General features: G+C 39.8%; 2 protein-coding genes across 4 annotated transcripts in view; one reads left to right on the forward strand and one right to left on the reverse strand.

The window, feature by feature from the left end:
• C13H1orf127 (chromosome 13 C1orf127 homolog) overlaps positions 1 to 12,268 on the reverse strand; it is a 39,827-nt gene extending 27,559 nt beyond the window's left edge. The window contains 1 exon segment of the mRNA XM_032494794.1: positions 10,496 to 12,268. Within this exon segment, the coding sequence (XP_032350685.1) occupies positions 10,496 to 10,762 (267 nt within the window). The 5' untranslated portion in view covers positions 10,763 to 12,268.
• Positions 12,269 to 13,256: 988 nt separating this feature from the next.
• Positions 13,257 to 22,202, forward strand: TARDBP (TAR DNA binding protein). Of its 3 annotated transcripts, none has more exons than XR_004325339.1 (7): positions 13,257 to 13,406; positions 14,398 to 14,644; positions 16,168 to 16,331; positions 17,493 to 17,633; positions 18,283 to 18,453; positions 18,835 to 21,053; positions 21,829 to 22,202. XR_004325339.1 is itself a non-coding variant. In XM_006179910.3 (6 exons), the coding sequence occupies exons 2-6, from the start codon at positions 14,407 to 14,409 to the stop codon at positions 19,363 to 19,365; spliced, it is 1,245 nt and encodes a 414-aa protein (XP_006179972.1). In that variant the 5' UTR covers positions 13,257 to 13,406; positions 14,398 to 14,406; the 3' UTR covers positions 19,366 to 22,202. The 3 variants fall into 3 exon arrangements, 1 of the variants encoding a protein (XP_006179972.1); XR_004325340.1 differs by having other exon boundaries at positions 18,835 to 20,050; positions 20,785 to 22,202; XM_006179910.3 differs by having other exon boundaries at positions 18,835 to 22,202.
• The last annotated feature ends 148 nt before the right edge of the window (positions 22,203 to 22,350 follow it).

A 22,350-nucleotide genomic window follows, 5' to 3' on the forward strand; every position in this document is an offset into this window, starting at 1 on the left:
CCTTCACAGGGACTTTTTGAGAGTGTCGTGGGGCCTGGATGCCCTGGCCGTCTTCAGAAGGCTTTACCCAGGAATGCCAAGGCCAGGGCAAGTGTCCTGGTACCCAACTCACTCATCTCACTCAAGAGAACCTACAGCCACCACCCACAACCTCCCGTTTAAACCTGAAAAAGATAAGAGGAAACAGGAATCGAAAAGCAGCTTTTCTTCCCTATTTTGACAACCCCAAGTCCATTCCTCCTTCTATACACAGAGCTACACACTCCTCTACAGACCCTTACACATCTGCCCTTCACACACACACACACACACACACACACACACACACACACACACACACACACACGGGGCTCCTGTGTTGGACATTCTTAGGGAAAGCGGTTTCATTGGAATCTTCTCAGTTGCACTCAAATTTCATTTCTCCATTTGGGAAAAATCACATTTTCAAAATTGCTTTTACTCAATATATTGGACACCTTGGGAACTGGCCGAATCACAGCCCCCGCAGTTTCACCACGGTTTTATTTATTAACACCCTCCCTTTCTTGCAAATGAGAAATTGTGAAATTCTTTTTAGACTGAGGGCTCTTCTACCTACTAAGCCAGTTTTTCAAAAACAGAAACCACTAACCCACTCACTGGTTTCTTTTGATACTTAGAGGTCAAAGGTTAATATAATATATTAACTCCAATTGTCAAGCTTCCAGAGCATTTTAAGTTCACCCATCTCAGTGAGGTCTGGCACCATCATGACCACTTTATAGATGAGGAAACTGATGTTTAACCAAACGATTACCAGGCTTCTTGAGAAGCTACCTGATCAGTCAGTTACAAAACACACACAGCATCCTGGGAACCAGGAAATGAATGGACAATGAGTTGTGATAAAGATACCCGACTTTCTTCTTTGCTCTATTAGAAGGAGAGATTTAATCCATTTTAGGGAAGAGTTCCCTCTCCTCTGGGAACAGAATGCAAATCTTTGATCATCCTTCCCTCCCAGAGGGGAGCCAGTTTTTCTGCTACCAAGATCCACCATTTATCAAGTGATTCCAGAATCAGGCACGGTTCTAAGACATAGAAAATCTAATGTGGGGATTCCTACCCAGAGTCCACCCCAAGGGTATAGGTGTAGAATTTGGGGAGTTCTTGAACTTGGATGAGGGGAAAAATTACATATTTATTTTCACTAACTGCTAACTGGAATTTAGCATTTGTTTCTGTTATGAAAGTAGGCAATAAGCCTCATCATTGTTATGACTCTGTCCCCAGTGGAAATCCCAGATATTTGTATCATGTGAGATGTTACAGAGTGGTTCAGAGATCTTTTATGGGTATCACTGCTTTTGAATTATAGTAGTGAATTGACCTGCTGCCACTTAATTCCTAAGAAAACAGTCCTTATTATATCATACATTAGCTTAATATTTTGATAACTGAGCTTTTTATTTTTTTATTTGTATTTTTTAAAATTGAAGCACAGTCAGTTACAACATGTCACTTTCTGGTGTACAGCACAATGTCCCAGTCATGCATATACATACATATATTTGTTTTCATATTCTTTTTCATTAATGGTTATTATAAAATATTGAACATAGTTCCCTGTGCTATACAGAAGAAACTTTTTTAAAGTCTGTTTTTATATATAGTGGCTAACATTTGTAAATCTCAAACTCCCAAATTTATCCCTTCCCACCCCTTTTCCCCAATAACCATGAGATGTTTACTATGTCTGCGAGTCTGTTTCTGTTTTGGATAACTGAGCTTTGATATAATTTTTCTGTAAAGCACCTCTTTTATTATTTTAACTTGTGGTAAAAACCACGTAGCAACATAAAATTGACCCTCTTAACCATTTTTAAGTATACAGTTGAATGGCATTAAGCACTGTTGTGCAACCATGACCATTATCCATCTCCGGAACTCTCTCTGTCTTACAGAACTGAAACTCTGCACGCAATAAACAATAACTCCCAACCTCCTCTCCCCCAGCCCCTGGCACCCCCATTCTGCTTTCTGTCTCCTTGAATTTCACTAATCTGGGGACCTCATACAGGTGGAATCGCACAGTACTTGTCCTCTCGTGACTGGCTTATTTCACTTAGCATTACATCCTCAAGGTTCATTCATGTGTCGGAATGCCCTTCTTTTTTAAGAGTGAATATTCCATTGTATGTATGCACCACATTTTGTTTACTTATCCATCTGTCGACGGACACTTGGGTTGGACATAACTGTTTCTTTGTAATCCCGTGTATTTTACTACATGCATTTAAAAATGTTATTCTGAGAAGGGGTCCACAGGCTTCACCAAACACCCAAGGGATCCATGTGTAATACACAAAAGGTGAAGAAGCCCAGTGAGACAGACATCAGAAAAAAATGGGCTCAGAGAAGTTAAGACACTTAACAAAGGTCACCCAGCAGGGATTCAAGCCCAGCTCAGTCAGAATCCAGAGCCCACCTGTACGGTATGATTTCTCTTTCACTGAGAATGACTTAGATCCTTGTTTCTACATACATTTGGTGTTTTTCCAGATAGGCCCTCCAGGAGTGCTGTGGAGGGAATAATGATGGCCTGTGTCTCAGCACCGAAGCCCAGGGCGTGGGTCAGCACTTGCAGAAGAAAGTTCAGCCCTCTCTCCACTTCCATTTCTTGGGCAGTGCCCACTATGTCTGGGTCTTCACTCTGCCTCTGTTAGACTCCCTGGTGAGGACCCTAGGACAACTGAGACACTAGAGGACCTCTGGATACCTCCTCATGTACCTGACCCCCCAGATAAGGGACAGTGTTGGGTGTGCACCCCATTATCATTCTCAGCCAACAGCTGGAAGAGAGCAAAGATTCCCAAACCCCTTATGAAGTCATGTTGACAAACAATCACATGCTTTAACTCCCCAATATAAACTTTGCTGGCTCTGTAATTGCTCTAGTCCAGCAAAATTTCCCCCTGAGAAAGCTAAGCACTGAGATTACTCACACTGGTGTCATGGGAGACCCTCGGAAAATGCTAAGCTCTCTGACATCACCACATAATGATTCCTTTCCCCTTTCTTGTGAGCTCTAATGGGATTAAGAATAGTAGCTAATACTGATCGGAACCTTCTGTGTGCCAGGCAAGTAAATTCTGCAGCAATCCTATGCAACAGAGACTATTGCAGCCCCCATTTTACAGAGGAGGAAACAGAGACCCTGAGTAGTTAGTAATTTTCAAGTCACACAGCTAGTGACTGGCTTGAACTTTGACCCCAGGTGGCCTGCATGAAGCACATCATGCCAAGATCTGTGAGTCCCCGTTCTAGAACGCAAGCCTCAAGTTGTAACAAGGGAATAAGGCATGGAAATGTCTGTGAATTTCTTTGTTAAAATGTGTTTTTTTTAGGGGGGAGGGTAGAGATCAGTGGTAGAGCACATGCTTAGCATGCACAAGGTCCTGGGTTCAATCCCCAGTGCTTCTATTAAAAAAAATTAATAAATAAACCTAATTACCTCCCCCCCAAAATAATTTTTTTAAATGTTTTTTTCACCTTGTGTAGAAGATATACTAGTTTGATTTCAAGATGCAAATTAACAGTTAAGAACCCAGACTCTAGAAATATTCAAATTCACTAGATATCAGAGAAGTGCAAATTAAAACCACATGATGAGAGAGCATTTTACACTCATCAGAACAGCAAAAATTAGGAAGGTGGAAATGAGAGAGGTGGAGTGTTGGCAAAACCGTGCAGAGAGGCAGGAGAGCAAAGAGCTCAGAGTCCAGGTGCCACAACCAGTCTGGGGGGAGTGACACCCACCCTGGCATTTCTGCACTGGTTTCCTTATGTGGAAATGGAGGGGATTTTTATCTACTTCATAGAATTGTCATGAGGATTTCAACAGCTATTGACACCAAGTGCTGGGAAGGGTGCCTGTGAATACAGCACAGGCAAGTGTGAGCGCCAAGACAAGGAGTTTTCTCTGTTAGCTGTATCCCCAGTGCCTAGAGTAAGTGGGCACTTAGTAAGTGAAGTGCTTAATTAATGTTTGTTGAATGAATAGATGTATTTACAAATGGTGTGGGGAGAAGGGCACAGACACCTCAGCACCGTTTGATGGACGTCAAATAATGAATAACTGAAAATCTTAGAAATTGTGCCAACACAGAAGGAAGGAAAATGAAGTGTGTGTCCACTCCATGAGCCAGCTGTCTCACTTAGATGCATCTCAGAGACTTTCTCCTCTGGTTTGCAGTGGGTAACAAACCAGGGGACAAACCAGAGACAGTCATCGGGAATAAGCAAGGCAGTATGGGAGAGCCACACGATAGAACATGCTGCAGCAGTCAGAAGTGACCACCCCGAGCAGGGCTTGGCAAGTCCTTCTCTAAAAGGCCAGGTAACAAAGATTGTGGCTTTTCATACCAGAGGGTCTCTGCTTGCCTTAGATGATATGCAAATGATGGGCGTGGCCATTCCAACAAAACTGCTTATGGACACTCAAATTTGAATTTCATATAATTTTTCTCTGTCCCAAAATATTATTCTTCTTTTGGTTCCCCACCCCCAGCCATTTAAAAATCTTTGCTTGCAAGCTGAACAAAACCCACGGTGGCCCAGATTTCACCCATAAGCTGTAATTCGCTGAGCCCTGTTCTAGAGACATTTGCACAACACGGACAAATTCTAAAAGCACAGCCAACAAAGCTGGTGATCTTGGGCAGGATGAGGCTTAAAGAGAAATGGCCATACATCCTAGTTTCCCAGAGACAGACTAGTTTACCCTACATTGTCCCAGTAATGAATAGTTTGTCTTTCAATCTCAAAAGTCCCAGATCGGATGACGTGTCCCCCTCCCCAATTAAACCATCATTCTAGTTATATAAATTAACAATACTACGCTCATTCGTGTATCCACAACATCTAGAGCAGGGGTCAACTTTTTTTTTCCCCATAAAGGGCCAGATAATAAATATTTTAGGCTTTGTGCTAAGTAATCTGTTAATGCAGCATGAAAACAGCCGGAGACAATACAGAAATGAAGGAGTGAGGCTGGGGACCACTACAATCTACAGATGACACTGAAATTTGAATGTCATATATAATTTTCACATGTTACAAGATATTTCCACACTGAAATTTGAATGTCATATATAATTTTCACATGTTACAAGATATTTCCTTCTTTGGATTTTTTTCAACCATTTCACTGTTAAAAAAAAAAAACAAAAAACCCACTTTTAGCCCGTGAGTCATATGAAATCTGGCAGTGGCTGGATTTGGCCCAAAGGCTGAAGTTCGTCGACTACTAGTCTGGAAACACACCTGGCCCTGTGGTAGGAGCTGCATAAATGTCTCGTTTTTGCTGAATACACTCACGGAACAACCGTGCCTGTTTTACAAAGACACAAGCAGATTTCAGGCCAGGTAAACACCTGAGTGAGGGTCTAGGAAGGGGTGGGGGGAGGGAATAGGAATTGGAAATAAATGGAGAAAATTATTAAATAAGAGAGACTTATTCCCAGGCTGAGGAGGACGATAAACTCTGCTCTGCTCCTGAGGTCCAAAAAAAGAAAAAGGAGGAAAAAGAAAAAAAAAAAAAAAGTGAGCACTCTGGAGTCAGAGAACCTAGATTTGAAATTCTGAAGCTGCCCTCACAATCTGTTGGCTTTGGGCAAGATTAACCCCTCAAAGGTACTTTGTAAATTGGAACTAAACATAGTACCTACTTCCTAGGGCTGCTCTGAGGATTGAATGAATCCATACAGCAAAGGGCTTGGGCACAGTGTCTGACACTTGGTAAGTGGTCAATGAATGTTATAATGTTGTGGTTGTTTTTCATAAAGAAGAGAGAAACAGGTGCCCCAGGGTTCCAAATAAGGTGATTGATTAGAGGTGATTAAGAGGACAGGCTCTGGAGCCAAGACCCCAGTTTTGCCACATACTGGCTATGTAACCTTGGCTAAGTTTTGTGTCCTTTCTGTGCCTCAGTTTCCTCAGCTGAGCAATGGTAATAATAGGGTGGAGGTAAGAATTAAATTCAAAACAGAGCCTAGCATACGAGTGCTCAAATAAATTAGTATGTTATCACTCTTGATCCACAATTTCTGCCCCAGAGGAAATTAAAAGAGGTGGGGTGAGAACAGCAGCCCCCTGTGAAATACTCAAAAAGGTCCAAGGAGTTGGGCTGTGAACTTTGAGTAAAGATTCCGTTGAGGAAATATCTAACACGAAAGACAAGACCAAAACAAACAGAAAATAATTACCCCAATGGAACAGACATAATGTTGTGTGCAAGAAAATATTGGAGAAACTACCATTAATATCCTCAGAGAGTTAAATAAAAGTCTTACCTCCATGAAGCAAGAACAGTTGCTATAATCAAGGAGAAAATCAGAGAATAAGGAAGATCTTTTGGAAAATAAAAACACAGATGCTAAAGATAAAAACCCAATAGAAAGACTGGAGGTAGTGTCAAAGAAATTTCACATAAAGTATAACCAAAAGAAAAATTTGCACAACAGAAGAAAAAAGGTTTTTTAGTTGATGGGTCATTGTGGGTGATTCTACAGCTAATTAAGGAATTCTAGAAAGGGAAAATCAAGAAAGCAGTGGGGAAGAAGCAATCAAAGTAATTATATAACAAACCCTTCCAGAACTGAAGAACAAGAATATTCAGAATGAAAAGATCACCATAAGCCCAGAACAATGAATGAAAAAAGATCAGGAAGACAAAGTTACCATCTTGAATTTCAGAATACAAGTGATAAGAAGAAGGTTATGAAAGATTCCAGACAGAAGATGCAGATTATGTGAATGACCAAGTATACAACGGACATCTCAAAATCAACAAAAGAAGCTAGAGGATGGTGGGAAAATATCTTCAAAGAGCTGAGAAAAAGCGACTTTTAACCTAAAATTCTGAATACAACCAGACTATCAGTCAAGTGTGAGAGTGGAATAAAGCCAATTTCAGACCTGTAAGGAAGTCCCAGATGATAGCTGATACAAGTCCCAGAAAGCAACCAGGAAAGGAGGTCTAAAGCCTCCAAGAAATTTTAAAATGGAAATGATAATTGTCTGACAGATTTGACTGTAAGGAAAACCTTAAGAGGTTTCTACACTTTTTGGGGGGTGTAGGAAGATTTAGATGTTCAAAGAAAGCAAAACAAACGAAAAAACAAGGCAATTATTAACTGCATGAAAAATAAAAAGTTGTACTAGAAAAGTTACTCCTTAGCTCAGTATTGAACAAAAACTAGGTAGTCATAATAATAAGAAGATTGAATGTGCATTTAACCAAAACTTGTGATACAGGTATATTAAGAGGATGGAAAAAATGATAATGGAGTGTGCATGAGTTAAAAATCCTCACTAATCATAATAGGAAATCATCAGATGTCTAAAATAGATGAAACAAAATGTTGCAGAATAGTTTTATTATTTAAAAATATGTAAGTATATTCAATATTTTGTAGTAACCTATAATGAAAAAGAATATGAGGGGGGAAGTATAGCTCAGTGGTAGAGTTCGTGTCTAGCATGCACAAGGTCCTGGGTTCAATCCCCAGTACTGCCATTAAATAAATAATAATAATAAATAGCAGGGGAGGGTACAGCTCAAGTGGTAGAGCACATACTTAGCAAGCACAAGGTCTTGGGTTTAATCCCCAGTAACTCCTCTAAAAACAAATAAATAGACCTAATTACCTTCCTCTCCCCTCCAATTAATTAATTAATTAAACCTGATTACCTCCTCCTATCAAAAAGAAATTCTAAAGAATATGAAAAGGAATATATGTATGCGTATATATGACTGAAACATGCTGCTGCACACCGGAAATTGACACCTTTGTAAACTGACTATATTTCAATCAAAAAAAGGGAGAAAAATATATAAGTAAATCCATAAGAAACAACTAAAAGAATGGTCACCTCTGAAAGGGATAGGAGGGGGTTGGGGAGAACAGGGGGCTTCAGTTTTCTATTATTGGTGTTTTTGCACTGATTGACTTTTTACAAAAATAATTTTAAAAATCTAAGTCATATGCCAAATAGGGGAGGCATATCTTAATGTTGGCAGGTTCTAAAGACATTTAAATTAAAATGAAAGTAAGTCATGATGAAATGAAAATAGCTTGCCTTGGTATTAGACTATTTCACCTTTCAGAAATGCTTGTGACTATCAGAGCAGTAATTAGCACACCTAATGCCCAGATTCTAGTTTCCAAATGTCTTTTCTGACTAAAAGGAACCAGCCCTCTTCAGAGGAATGGCTGATTCCAGGGCTGGCGTAGGGAAAGCATGACGAGCCTGGGACATCTTATTGTGCCAGAAAGCAAGAATGTACTCAAAGACAACGGGAACACATCAAAAGGACCCAAAGCCAGTTTAAAGGGTTTCCCCAGGCCATAATTAGGACAATTTGATCATTAAGAACACTAATGACTGTAACCTGTTGCGAAACATTGAATAAATAAGATTCGAGTTCATAGTGACCACCAAAAAGGGGGGGGTGGATAAAATTAATTTGTTACCATTGGAGATGACTATTATTGGCAACCTATGCTGAAAATTGATAAAAAGCATTTAGGGGAAACTGGAGTTCCTCCCTAGTTAATGAAGGAAAACTATTCCTTATGAAAGAATGTAGCAGAAATAATACATCTAAAATTTTGCCATTTTGCAACTCCCAGTGAAGTAACTGAGTCAGGCAAGGATCATCAGTGGATGCTAAAACCATTAAGTGAAAGGTTGTAGGGAAACGGGATATTTGCCTTGTGCCAAAGTATCATCCAGAGATTACTTTGCAAATTGCGAAGAGGGACAATACACCTTTTCTGTGGAGGCATCCAGTGGTCACAATCTTAACCAAGAGACCAAATTTAGCATCGCTGAAAGGGAGACAACCAGGTATTGTGCCCCTAATGGGGTGCACTGGAACATACATGGCTTTGCCCACAGAGTGTTCTGGCCATTGTGTCTAACCTGAATGTGATTGTGTTTTTATTTTATTTTATTTTATTTTTATTATTATTATTGTACGGAGGTATTGGGGATTGAACAGAGGACCTTGTGCATACTAAGCATGCACTCCACCACTGAGCTACACCCCCCCCCCCGATCATGTTTTTAGACCTAACTTCTACTACGCAGGAAAAATAGGGCAGAAAGGAATGAGTTGAATAATGCTATGAGGAACCAATCAGATGAATCCAAAATCTACAGCTGACCCTTGAACAACACAGGGGTTAGGGGTGCTGACCCTCCCAAAGATCGAAAATCCAAGTACAATTTATAATCTGTATCCATGGTTCCTTTGTATTCTTGGTTCCCCATCCTCGAATTTAACCAAAGATCGTATATAACTGTAATATTTACTATTGAAAAAACTCCATGTATAAGTGGACCCGTGCAGTTCAAGAGTCAACTGTATAATATTACACAAACTATCTGGCTGAATCTTTTTAAAAAGTCAGTATCTTAGATGGGGAGATTATTCTAGACTTAAAAAGACCAAAAGATGTAATAACTAAATGTAATGTTTGAAAGTTAGTTGGTTCCTGGGTCAATAAAGCAGCTGTAAAAGACATTTGGGGGAACAGCTGTGAAAATTTGAATATGGACTAAATATTAGATGATACAAGGAAATAACTGCTAATTTTTTGGGGTGTGACAATGGTATTGTGGTCATGTAGGATAATGTCCTTGTTCTTAGGAGATAAAGGTTGAAGCATCTCCTGACTGCAGTGTATCTTGAAATGATTCAGCAAAAAGGTAGAGAAACAGTATAGACAAACAGATAAAACAAATAGGGCAAAATAGTTGCATCTAGGCAGTGGCTATGGACTGTTGCTTCAATTTTCCATGCTTTGAAATTTTTCAAAATGAAAAGTTTAAAAATTAATTATTGAAGGAAAAAATGGAACTAGGAAATCACCATTTTGCAACCATTCTAATAATAACTAATTAGGCAAAAGTCATCAATGGATCCTAAAACGAGCAGGTGAAAATTTGAAAACAGACAGGATATTTGGGATCATCTCAGTGTGTCTACCCATAGACTATTTATTAGTTACAAAAGGGGGAAATGGTAATTTTACAGTGGAGAATAGCACCACAAAAAGGACACAACACTGCTTCTGTGGTATTCTTGCCAAAGATTTATATAATATAATATTATGTTATATTATATTACTGTTAAAATTCCTGAATATGATAATAGTCCAGGACAGAGTTACACACTTTATCATTATTTTACATATCTTTATATAGAGAGAGGGAATGATAAAGCAACTGTGACAAAATGTTATCAGTTGGCAAATCTGGATAAAGTGTGCACGGGAGCTCTTTCTACTGTTCTTGCAACTCTATCATAAGCTTTAAATTATCTCAGAGTAAAAAATGTTTTAGAAAAATCTAAATTAGACCTAGACGAGCTCCTAAAAACATAGGGATTAAGAGAAAATTAAATCTTGATGAAATAAAGTTACTTTAATTTAAATACCTTTATTACCTTGGCATGTCTTCTTGGTTTCAGGAACACCTGTGGACTGCATGGAGCTGGCAGAGCTGGGCCTCCAAGCGAGGCATGCACGTCCAAGTGACCGGGTTGCAAACTGAAGTCTGTACCCTGACACTCTGGTCCTCCTGCCAGTACCCTTTCTTTCCAGTTGAGACTCCCTATGCTTATGCTGAAAGCCAGCCCCGCAAAGAGTTGTCGGAGAACCACGCGGCCCCTCAGCATCTGCCCAGCACAGGCACCCACATGTTTTATGCCCATTGGGATTGTTTTCCAATTATTCTGTCCCCACCGGCACCTGAATTAGACCACTCCATCCGGGCTTCCATTTTTCTTGTGTATCTTTTCACCATAGTTTCAGCACAGCACTGGATAAGGCATAGAGCTCAGTAAATCCTTTCTGATCCATTATCTTCGGAAAGCATTTAGCAAAGGCTCAGAAGGGAGGAGATAGGGAAAAACAGGTCCTTCCTGTGGCCCTCTCACAAGCTTTGGGCTTAATGTGTGAGGGATATGAACAAACAAGCAAGCAAACCAAGATAATTTATGAAACACATTTCAAACAAGTAGAACTTTTCACAATGAGCACTGTCAAGCTGAAACCCAGAGACCAACTCGGCAAAGACCAGGAGGACTCCACTGTCCAGCCTTCCTCTGTTCTTATCAATTATCTTCCTGAAGGAGTTATTTGCCTTCTTCAAGACGGTGTTTGCTGATCTTTTCAATTTGCCTGAAAACTTCTGGGGGAAGGGACAAATTTTATGGCTTTGTCCCTGTGTGGTTTCTGCTTATCCAGCTCTACCCACTTGCAGCAAGGATCCTAGGTCCCTTGAAGCCGCCCACACTAAATGCCTCGGCTTCAAACTTGTCACAGAGTGGCCCAGGGAGGCAGAAGGAGCACAGCTACAGCCTGACAAATGCTGGCCAACAGTTTATGGGCTGGGTGACGTTCTCGGGCAAGTGTGTGACCTCAGGCAAGTCACATGGCTTCCAAGCCTCAGTTTCTTCTTCTGCAAAATGGGGGCAGTAAAACTGACTTCTCCCCCAAAATGACTGGGTGAATTGTGATGATGAGGCCTCTCTGCTTCCTCCAGTGTTTGGAAATGTTAGTGAACATTAGATCAGGCCAGCTGTCCAGCTTCGTTCCCTGTGTGTAGGGCTACCCCTGGGGGCAGGCAAAGGTCACTCATTATGACCACTGCCACTCCCCTCTCCCCACCTCTCCAAATTGGTTCAGATATAACCTGATTAATATGAACTGCAGGCGTCAGGGATGAATGAGCAGGACTTAATATTTATTCCCTAGGAGGCTCTAAGAAGCAGAAGGCACCCACTCCAGAGCCAGACTGTCTGGGTTCAAAGCCTGGCTCCACTATCTGCTAGCCCTGTGAGCTTGGGCAAGGCTACTTACCTCTGTGCCTCAGTTTCCTCATCTATAAAACAGGAATAACAATGGCACCTACCTCATAGGATTGTTGTGAGGGTTAAACATTCATGCATAACTTTAGAGCACTTTGCTATTACTGCATTTCATTGAATCTGATATGCTGGTACACTAAAAAACTAAAATTGTTGCCAATTAAACCAGGACATATCATCAGTGGAACTGGAACTGAAATCACATATTGATTTCAGAAATGTGAAACAAAATGTATGTCTTAAAATAGATGAAGTACACTTTTTTTCTTAAAGTATATTCAGTTACAATGTGTCAATTTCTGGTGTACAGCAATGTTTCAGTCACATATACATAAATACTCATTTTCATATTCTTTTTCATTATAGGTTACTACAAGATATTAAAAATAGTTCACTGTGCTATAGAGAAGAAATCTGTTTTATCTTTTTATATATAGTAGTTAATATTTGCAAATACAGAACTCCCAATTTATCCCTTCCCATCCCCTTCCCCCCAACCATAAGATTGTTTACTATGTCTGTGAGTCTGTTTTGTAGATGAGTTCATTAGTGTCCTCTTTTTTTTTTTTTTTAGATTCCACATAGGAGTGATATTATATGGTATTTTTCTTTCTCTTTCTAGCTTACTTCACTTAGAATGATGATCTCCAGGTTAACAGTGCACTTAGCTTAAGTATGTTAGCATTAGGATTAGGGGTCAAATCCCAGGCCCACCACTTACTACCTGGGTGACTTCATTTTTCAAGGTTCTGAACCTCCCCATGCCTCAGTTTCCTCCTTACCTGTACGTGCGGATAAAATACCAATAGCACCTGTCACACAAGACTGTTGGAACAATTAAATATTTGAGGACCTACGAAGTACCTGGTACGCAGTAGGTGCTATTATTGCTGTTATTTAGAATAAAGTTATTCTCTCCCGGTGTGGAGGCTGGCTAATGCAGAAAAGAGAGGACGCATCTGCCTAGCTTTTGAGGTTACGAGGTCTTGGCTTCCGCTGCCCTCCCCAGTCTCGCGAGGGTCAGGCGTGCCCAGGACCACCCCCAACGCCCCGCCCCGTCCCGCCCAGCATCTGCGCTAGTCTCGCGCACTTTTAAAATACGCGAGCTCCGGCCGAGACCCAGGGCCGGCGGTTGGTCGGGCGAAGCCATCTATTACGCTACGTGGGGGGAGCTAAAAGCCTTCGCACCCAAATTTTTTCAATTTTTAGCTTTTCAGGCCAAGGTTCTGGTCTTACTCTAGCTCTCAGCATGTTCCATGTGCTCAGACTCGAGGAGGGGGTTCTGACTCTCTGAGGAGAGGGTTGTTATGTCTCTGTGCGGCGACCTCCCCCTCTTGACGGGGAGCCAGTAGGAGAGGACGACGGCCGGAGGGGGGAGGAGGCGGCCGTAGCGCCATTTTGTGGAAGCGAAGTGGGTAGCTAGGCTGCTCCTGGATCCCTTGCTGCTTCAGCTTCCCCGTCGGACTTCCTAGCAGCGGCCTAGCGGGTGAGTGGCGGACGCTTCTCACGGAGGGCGCCCTGCGTGCTTCGGCTCCCGGAGGGGTGGGGGCGGCCGCTGCCTCGGGAGGGGAGCCGTGGGGCCGGGCCTGCCTTGTCCTGCCCGAGCGGACTCGCGCGGGAGCGACGTTAGGGCCTGGCGCGGGGTGGCAGCGGTGCCGAAGCAGGGGCGCTGGGCCCGCGGAGCTGTGTACCCCGAGGCGGAGGTTTGGCCTGGCTTCCGGACGCGGGCACTGCTTTGTGCCTTCGTACTTTGCACTCTGGAGGACAGCGTTTAGGCCTAGTTCCCCGGCGGTCCCACCACGGGCCGCGCTTAAGAACTCCTCCCTCGGCCGTCACGTACTGGCTTCTGGGAGGCGGTGGCCTGCGTCGTGGAGGACCTGTCGCCGCTATCCTGGCGGCTCAAGTTTGGAGAGCCCCCGGAAGTCTCGAAATGAGGAACATGGAGGAACTTTATTCTCTTCACCTGGCTCACTGCTCCTAGTCGGTCCTCAAGATTCAGCTTGTGCTCTTCAGTCCTCAAGACTTAGCTTCTGCATCCCTTAATTGGGGAAACCTACTTCTACGTATACGTCTCGGCGAGCTTGGGTTCCCCGCAGTCTTTTAAGACTATTCACCTTATGTTACGATTGTAATAGAGTAATTATTTGTTTGCTGTTTTGCTTACCCTACCCCGCCCCCAGCCAGCATGCCCCCGGGACTGTGGTTTCACAGGTAGTAGTTGCAGCACCTGATGCAGAGTAAGCACTGACCAAGTACTTAATGGAGTGAAATAGCAGGGCATTACATTTTAATAGGAAGAACTATCCCTGCCTTTGCTGCCTCATCTTTCGGGGGAAACTGACAAATCTAAGAACCCAAACAGCGAGACTTTTTCTGGGAGTCAGAACAGTGACATGGTAGTGATACTAATCAGCTGATACAAGGAAACGATTAGTTTAACACAAGTGTTGGTCACTCATATTTCTTTTCCTTTTAAGAAAATTACGATGTCTGAATATATTCGGGTAACCGAAGATGAGAATGATGAGCCTATTGAAATACCGTCAGAAGACGATGGGACAGTGCTGCTGTCCACAGTTACAGCCCAGTTTCCAGGGGCATGTGGGCTGCGCTACAGGAACCCAGTGTCTCAGTGTATGAGAGGTGTTCGTCTGGTAGAAGGAATTCTTCATGCCCCCGATGCTGGCTGGGGAAATCTGGTATATGTTGTCAACTATCCCAAAGGTTTGTTACCATTTGTTCTTGCAGTGATGCTAAAGTATAGTCTCAAGTATAGATTTGTGTCTCCTTCTGTCATAGATCATTGACTCTTAATGGTGAAACGTTTCCTGTAACCCGTGTATTTCTTTAAAAGTTACCATTAGACAAGTCTGGAAGACCACTAGTCTAATAAATTAGTGAAAATTGACAATTACAAAACTTTTTTTAAAACTATTTTAATTATCTGAACTAATGTTGCCAAGTTAATGCCAAATTTAAGGAACTATTAATATTAATGCTTTGCAATTTTATCAGTCTGTTGTAAATAGAGTCTTTTAAAGTGCCCCAGTATTTTAATTTGGTGTTTGTCCTTGCAGGCTTACATCATTCAGCTAATCTTTTTCTTTTTTCCCCCTTAAATGAACATTGATTACAGTAGCCCAAATCTTCAATTCGTGCAATCCTAATTAAAATTTGGGGTTCTGGACTTATTCTCACTACCTCTTGTCTATGATGTTCTTAATCTAAGAAAAGGAAGCATGAAGATATAGAAGTGTGCCAAGGAAATAGGTACATTTTAGCAGTAGGAATGTGTGCTAGTTGATATAACTGTGTGGTGCTTTTATTGTAACCTGATACCGCAACAAAGTCATATTATTTGGTCAGTGTTTCAGACGTTGCATCAAGAATTTTTTTCATATATAAGAACGTTTTTAATAGCATCAACTTGGTTTTTTTTTAGCATGCAGTTTCTTGGTCCATTGGCTATAGATTAATATCCAAACTTAAAGTGTCATTTAGATAGTGATGTATCAGTGTAAGTCCACCAATTGTAACCAATTTATGGGGTATGTTGACAGGGGGGTGGGTGTGTGCATGTGTGAAAGTAGAGAGTAAATCCCTCAACTTTGCTGTGAACCTAAAACTGCTCCAAAAAATAGTCTATTTGTCTTTTCTCTAAATGTTATTTAGTCTTCTCTGCCCTTCCAAATATTGGGTTTTTTTGAATAACCTAAAGTTTTCTTTTTTATTACAAAATTAACCCGAGTTTATTGTTGAAAGCTTAGAAATGAAATAAAAGGAAAATTGAAATCACCCTTAAATCCAAAACTGGAGATAAATGTTGCTTATTTTTTTAGTAGCCGTCAGGTTGTAGACATTCAAATAATCAAGCAGATGTACTTAATAGGCACAAAGATAGTATCACGCTGTTATTTAACCTGCTTTTTTTTCTTAATGTATTTTAAAGTCAAAGTGAAGTAACTTCTGTTTTAATAAACCTTTTGAGAGGGGAGAACATAAAATTGTAATCTTGAGATACTACAAAACTAGAAGTGGGAATCCCTGGATTTGCTCTAGAAAAGCACCTCTGCCACTTAGACAATCCCTTACTCTGTCCTTGAGAGCGAACAGCTCTCTTTGCCAAAAGCTTCCAGTATCTTATTGTTCTTAAGATATTTTTGCTTCTCATTTCTAGATAAAGGAAATAGTGCATTTTAAGAAGTGTTAAATGAGAGTTCTAAAAGGTTTCTGCTCATTTTATTTAGATAACAAAAGAAAAATGGATGAGACAGATGCTTCATCAGCAGTGAAAGTGAAAAGAGCAGTCCAGAAAACATCTGACTTAATAGTGTTGGGTCTCCCTTGGAAAACGACTGAACAGGATCTAAAAGAATATTTTAGTACCTTTGGAGAAGTTCTTATGGTTCAGGTAAACTTTGATTTCATTTAACAGTCTTTCTTTTTCAGTGAATGAGCACCCAGAATTCCTGTTGTTTCAGTGGCACTGCCCTTCATGTTCAGGAGGTGATACTCTTAGTGTCTGTTTTATGTGTACATAACGGATGCTGAGAAGAAATTTGACTTATACTGTCTCCCTTTATGCATGTATCATATTTTTGCTTTTGATACTGCATAAAGGCCTAAGGGAATGAGGTGATAATTAGCTTTTTTTCTTTATAATTTATATTGATATGAGATTAAAAACATTTATTTTTCTGTCTTTGGCATTTAAGTAAGATTTATAAACATTAGGTCTAATTTTATCTTTGCATTCTAAAACATTTTGTTAAAATTGAACTATGTAAATGATTTTTACACTATTAACATTTAGATTCAACATGTACTCTCCTGTTGCTTTTACTTCAAGAGTAACTTGGTTTAAGTGTTTTTTCATATTTTTATATAATTTTTTTATTGAAGTAGTCAGTTTACAATGTTGTGTCAATTTCTGGTGTGCAGTATAATGCTTCAGTCATACATGAACATACATATATTCATTTTCATATTCTTTTTCACCATAAGTTACTACAAGATACTGAATGTAGTACCCTGTGCTATGCAGTATGAACCTGTTGTTAATCTATTTTACGTATATTAGTATCTGCAAATCTCAGACTCCCGATTTATTCCTTTCCACCCTCATCCTCCACTCCCGTAACCATAAGTTTGTTTTCTGTCTGTGACTCTGTTTCTGTTTTGTTAATAAGTTAGTTTTTTGTTTTTTGGAGTTTTTTTGGATTCCACATGTAAGTGACATCATAGGGTATTTTTCTTTCTCTTTCTGGCTTACTTCACTTAGAATGACAATCTCCAGGTGTGTCCATGTTGCTGCAAATGGCATTATTACATTTTTTTATGGCTGAGTGTTATTCCATTGTATAAATATACCACAACTTCTTTATCCAGTCATCTGTTGATGGACATTTAGGTTTCTTCCATGTCTTGGCTATTGTTTATAGTGCTGCTATGAACATTGGGGTGCATTTACCTTTTTGAATTAAGCCACTGCATCCAGTTGAAGCCAAATTGTCAAGGAATTCTGATTTGGTTGTGTGTATAGATTTAGTAAGTTTAAATGATTTTTTTCTAGGTCAAGAAAGATATTAAAACTGGTCATTCAAAAGGGTTTGGCTTTGTTCGTTTTACGGAGTATGAAACCCAGGTGAAAGTAATGTCACAGCGACATATGATAGATGGACGGTGGTGTGATTGTAAACTCCCAAACTCTAAGGTACTTTGCTCTTTTTTTCCTGTTTTGACAATTTTGCTGACAAACTTCCTTAGAAGGTGCTATAAAATAAAACATAATGGTTGGAAAATGTGGCAGGGTATGTTCTTAAAATCTTTTGCCTTGTTAAAGTCTTAGGACATTAATGCATACTGAATATTTTATATGTTTATTTGAAATATCTAGTTTATTACCTCCCCAAAATAAGACATTGTTCATTCTATTCTTTTTTTTTTGTTATTTTTAGTGAGTTAACAATTTCTTGCACAGCTACATCTTAAAACATAAAGGCAGTTAGAGTACATTAATCTTGTCACAAAAGCCTAACTTGTTCCAAGCAAGCAAGACTTGCTTATTTGGGAACATAATCATCTTTGCGAGGACATTTCTCAATCACTGACTTTCTTTAATTCAAATATACTTTTATGAACTTTAAACTTTAAAATTTTATTCTTCATCTAAGTCTTACAGGAAAGAGAAGTGCTAGTGCAAAAAAATAAGACTGTACCTACTTTTCTTAATGCTTCACCTAATGTAAAAGGCAGATAGGTTTTGTTACACCCTCTATAGTAATGCCCTTTTCATTGCTCAGGTGAAATATTTCTGATTTTTTTTTTCCTTCTGATTTTTTTTTTCCTTCTGATTTGACCAGCAAAGCCCAGATGAGCCTTTGAGAAGCAGAAAGGTGTTTGTTGGGCGTTGCACAGAGGACATGACTGCTGACGAGTTACGGCAGTTCTTCTGCCAGTACGGAGAAGTGGTGGATGTCTTCATTCCCAAACCGTTTAGGGCATTTGCCTTTGTTACGTTTGCAGATGATCAGGTATTTTTCTCTTAATAATTTTGTTCTAGCTTATTAGATAGTTTCTGTTGAACTTTGCCCTTCCAGCTAATTGCCATCTTTAGCTAAGCTCTCTGATCTTGCAAGCTGTGTGGTATATGGGCCTAGATAGTTGTGATAGCCCCTTAGATTTTTTTTTAGTGTGTGACCTTTAAGTGGGAGTGTTACATATCCTTTGAAAATAAGAACTCCTTGCTGCCATTACTAAAGCTAAATGCTATCTTACGGGCTTAAATTAAGTAAATGTTCATTGCTTATTTTTCGTCCAGTTTAAATAATGGCTGGAAGTCTAAGTTTTATTGCTACTTTGACGTATGAGCCAATGGTTCAATCTCCTTTATTTACATTCTTTATTTCTTATAGGTTGCCCAGTCTCTTTGTGGAGAGGACTTGATCATTAAAGGAATCAGCGTACATATATCCAATGCTGAACCTAAGCACAATAGCAATAGACAGTTAGAAAGAAGTGGAAGATTTGGTGGTAATCCAGGTGGCTTTGGGAATCAGGGTGGATTTGGTAACAGTAGAGGGGGTGGAGCTGGTTTGGGAAACAATCAAGGTAGTAATATGGGCGGAGGGATGAACTTTGGTGCTTTTAGCATTAATCCAGCAATGATGGCTGCAGCCCAGGCAGCTCTGCAGAGCAGTTGGGGTATGATGGGCATGTTAGCCAGTCAGCAGAATCAGTCAGGCCCATCAGGTAATAACCAAAGCCAAGGCAACATGCAGAGGGAGCCAAATCAGGCCTTTGGTTCCGGAAATAACTCTTATAGTGGTTCTAATTCAGGTGCAGCAATTGGTTGGGGATCAGCATCAAATGCAGGGTCAGGCAGTGGTTTTAATGGAGGCTTTGGCTCAAGCATGGATTCTAAATCTTCTGGCTGGGGAATGTAGACCTTGGGTTATAGCTGGTCAGTATAGACTGGTGGGAATTCAAATTTTTCTAAACTCATGGTAAGTATATTGTAAAATACGTATGTACTAAGAATTTTCAAAATCGGTTTGTTCAGTGTGGAGTATATTCAGCAGTATTTTTGACATTTTTCTTTAGAAAAAGAGGAAGAGCTAAAGGAATTTTATAAGTTTTGTTACATAAAGGGTTGAAATATTGAGTGTTTGAAAGTGAACTGCTCTTTGCCTGATTGGTAAATCAACACACTACAATTTATCAAAAGGTTTCTCCTGTAATATTTTATCCCTGGACTTGTCAAGTGAATTCTTTGCATGTTCAAAATGGAAACCATTGATTAGAACTACATCCTTTTCTCCTTGTTTTTAATTTGAACCCCACCATATGGATTTTTTTCCTTAGGAAAATCTCCTTTTTGGAGATCGTGGTGTCACAGTGTTTGGTTCTTTTGTTTTTGTTTTTGTTTTTTAACACTTGTCTCCCTTCATATACAAAAGTACAATATGAAGCCTTCATTTAATCTCTGCAGTTCATCTCATTTCAAATGTTTATGGAAGAAGCACTTCATTGAAAGTAGTGCTGTAAATACTCTGCCATAGGAATACTTCTGTCTACATGCTTTCTCATTCAAGAATTCGTCATCACACTGCACAGGCTGCGTCTTTGACGGTGGGTGTCCCATTTTTATCCGCTACTCTTTATTTCATGGAGTCGTATCAACGCTATGAACGCAAGGCTGTGATATGGAACCAGAAGGCTGTTTGAACTTTTGAAACCTTGTGTGGGATTGATGGTGGTGCCGAGGCATGAAAGGCTAGTATGAGCGAGAAAAGGAGAGAGCGCGTGCAGAGACTTGGTGGTGCAAAATGGATATTTTTTAACTTGGCGAGATGTGTCTCTCAATCCTGTGGCTTTGGTGAGAGCGTGTGCAGAGAGCAATGATAGCAAATAATGTACGAATGTTTTTTGCATTCAAAGGACATCCACATCTGTTGGAAGACTTTAAGTGAGTTTTGTTCTTAGGTAACCCACGTTAGCTGAATGTGTTAAGTGAAACGATACTTGTATTTTCCCTACCCCTTTGTCAACTGCTGTGAATGCTGTATGGTGTGTGGTCTCTTCTGTTACTGATCTGTAAGCGTGGTAATGTGAACTGAAGCTGATGGGTTGAGAACATGGACTGAGCTTGTGGTGTGCTTTGCAGGAGTATTTGGAAGCAGAGTTCACCAGTGAGCTCAGGGTGTCTCAAAGAAGGGTGGAAGTTCTAATGTCTGTTAGCTACCCATAAGAATGCTGTTTGCTGCAGTTCTGTGTCCTGTGCTTGGATGCTTTTTATAAGAGTTGTCAATGTTGGAAATTCTTAAATAAAACTGATTTAAATAATATGTGTCTTTGTTTTGCAGCCCTGAATGCAAAGAATTCATAGCAGTTAATTCCCCTTTTTTGACCCTTTTGAGATGGAACTTTCATAAAGTTTCTTGGCAATAGTTTATTTTGCTTCAAATAAACTTATTTGAAAAGTTGTCTCAAGTCAAATGGATTCATCACCTGTCATGCATTGACACCTGATACCCAGACTTAATTGCTATTTGTTCTTGCATTGTCCAAAGTGAAAAGTTTTTTTTTTTTTTAATCTAGTTTTTAATAAGTCTGGGTGACCGCACCTAAAATGGTAAGCAGTACCCTCCAGCTTTTTCTTAGTGCCTCTGTGCATTTGGGTGATGTATTATTTACATGGCCTGTATAAATCTCCATCGGGAAATCATGCCGTCTAAACATATTATTTGGGGGAGTGGGCAGAACAATGTTAATTATTTTAAAATGCTTTGTAGCAAAGCCTATCAATTGAAATGAAGGGAATATCAGCGCCTTTCTAGTCTGGGATTTGAAAAGTGGAATTAATTGCAATAGGGATAAAGTAGAAGAAACCACAAATTATCTTGTGCCTAAAATCCATTAAGAAGCCTGATAGCTTTAAGAACTAGCAGGGTGGGTTGTCTGTCTGGGAGCGTTAAGTGAAATGGGCTTTGTCTTCCAAAGGTGGGAAAATAGAGTAATGTTGAATAAAATTGCTTACGGAACTCAGATTAGACTCTCACGCTGCGTTGTTAAGTATGTAAAAGCAATAATACATTGATGATTGTGCTTTTTATGTAAATAATTTCTGTGAGAGTCGAGCTCGTTTTCTAATGGAAGAATGTAACAGTTTCTGTGTTGATAGTTTATCTAATGCCCTTCTCTAATTAGATTATGATAAATAGGTTTGTCATTTTGCAAGTTACGTGTTTTAAATTTTTATAAATGAAGTTGTCCTTTAGATTTGTGGTTGCCACATTGTTTATTCAGTTTCCTCTGTAAAAGGATCTTGCGTTGTTTTAATTTTTTTTTTTTCTGCATCTAAATTGCATGATTTCCAAACCCTGTACCATCTGAATTTTGCATTTTAGCACTTGCACTGTTACTCAGCAGCAGTAACATGGTAACACTTAAAATGGTATTCGGGGACCTCCAAAGACTAAACTGACAAGCCTTCAAGGAGCCCAGGGGTAAGTTAACTTGTCAATGGCATGGTTTTAATCCCTTATTTACACTTGTATAAATCTAGTTACCAGTCTTAGAAGGCGTTCAGTGTTGAGTAGCCTTCTGTTTAACATGTTTGTGGTAATACATAGCTATGGGTATTTAATTCTACCCTTAAAAAAAATTGAAGTTTAGAAGTAAACTATTTGGCAAAGATTTGTTTTTAAAGTATTTGGTCATCTAAATGCATTCATCTAAAAACTTTTGAACCAGTTGAATAAAAATTTTTGTTGTCACCACAGTTTAGTGTCTGGAGTCTTACTGGAAAAACAAGTTTTTTTTGTTTTTGTTTTTTTATGTGTGACAAAGATGCTGGAAAGTTTCCTTTAAAAAGTGAGTCTCAAGAAGTTGCACTTTATATGCACGAGTTAGTCAAAACTCAGTGAATT

This window comes from Camelus ferus, chromosome 13 (assembly GCF_009834535.1).
Source record: "Camelus ferus isolate YT-003-E chromosome 13, BCGSAC_Cfer_1.0, whole genome shotgun sequence".
NCBI classification, from domain to species: Eukaryota; Metazoa; Chordata; class Mammalia; order Artiodactyla; family Camelidae; genus Camelus; species Camelus ferus.

Excerpts from the sequence above, each read along its gene's own strand:
- TARDBP (XM_006179910.3), top strand. The coding sequence starts at position 14,407 with ATGTCTGAATATATTCGGGTAACCGAAGATGAGAATGATGAGCCTATT. Across the intron at positions 14,645-16,167 it reads TGTTGTCAACTATCCCAAAG|ATAACAAAAGAAAAATGGAT; the intron begins GTTTGTTACCAT and ends CATTTTATTTAG. Across the intron at positions 17,634-18,282 it reads GTAAACTCCCAAACTCTAAG|CAAAGCCCAGATGAGCCTTT; the intron begins GTACTTTGCTCT and ends TGATTTGACCAG.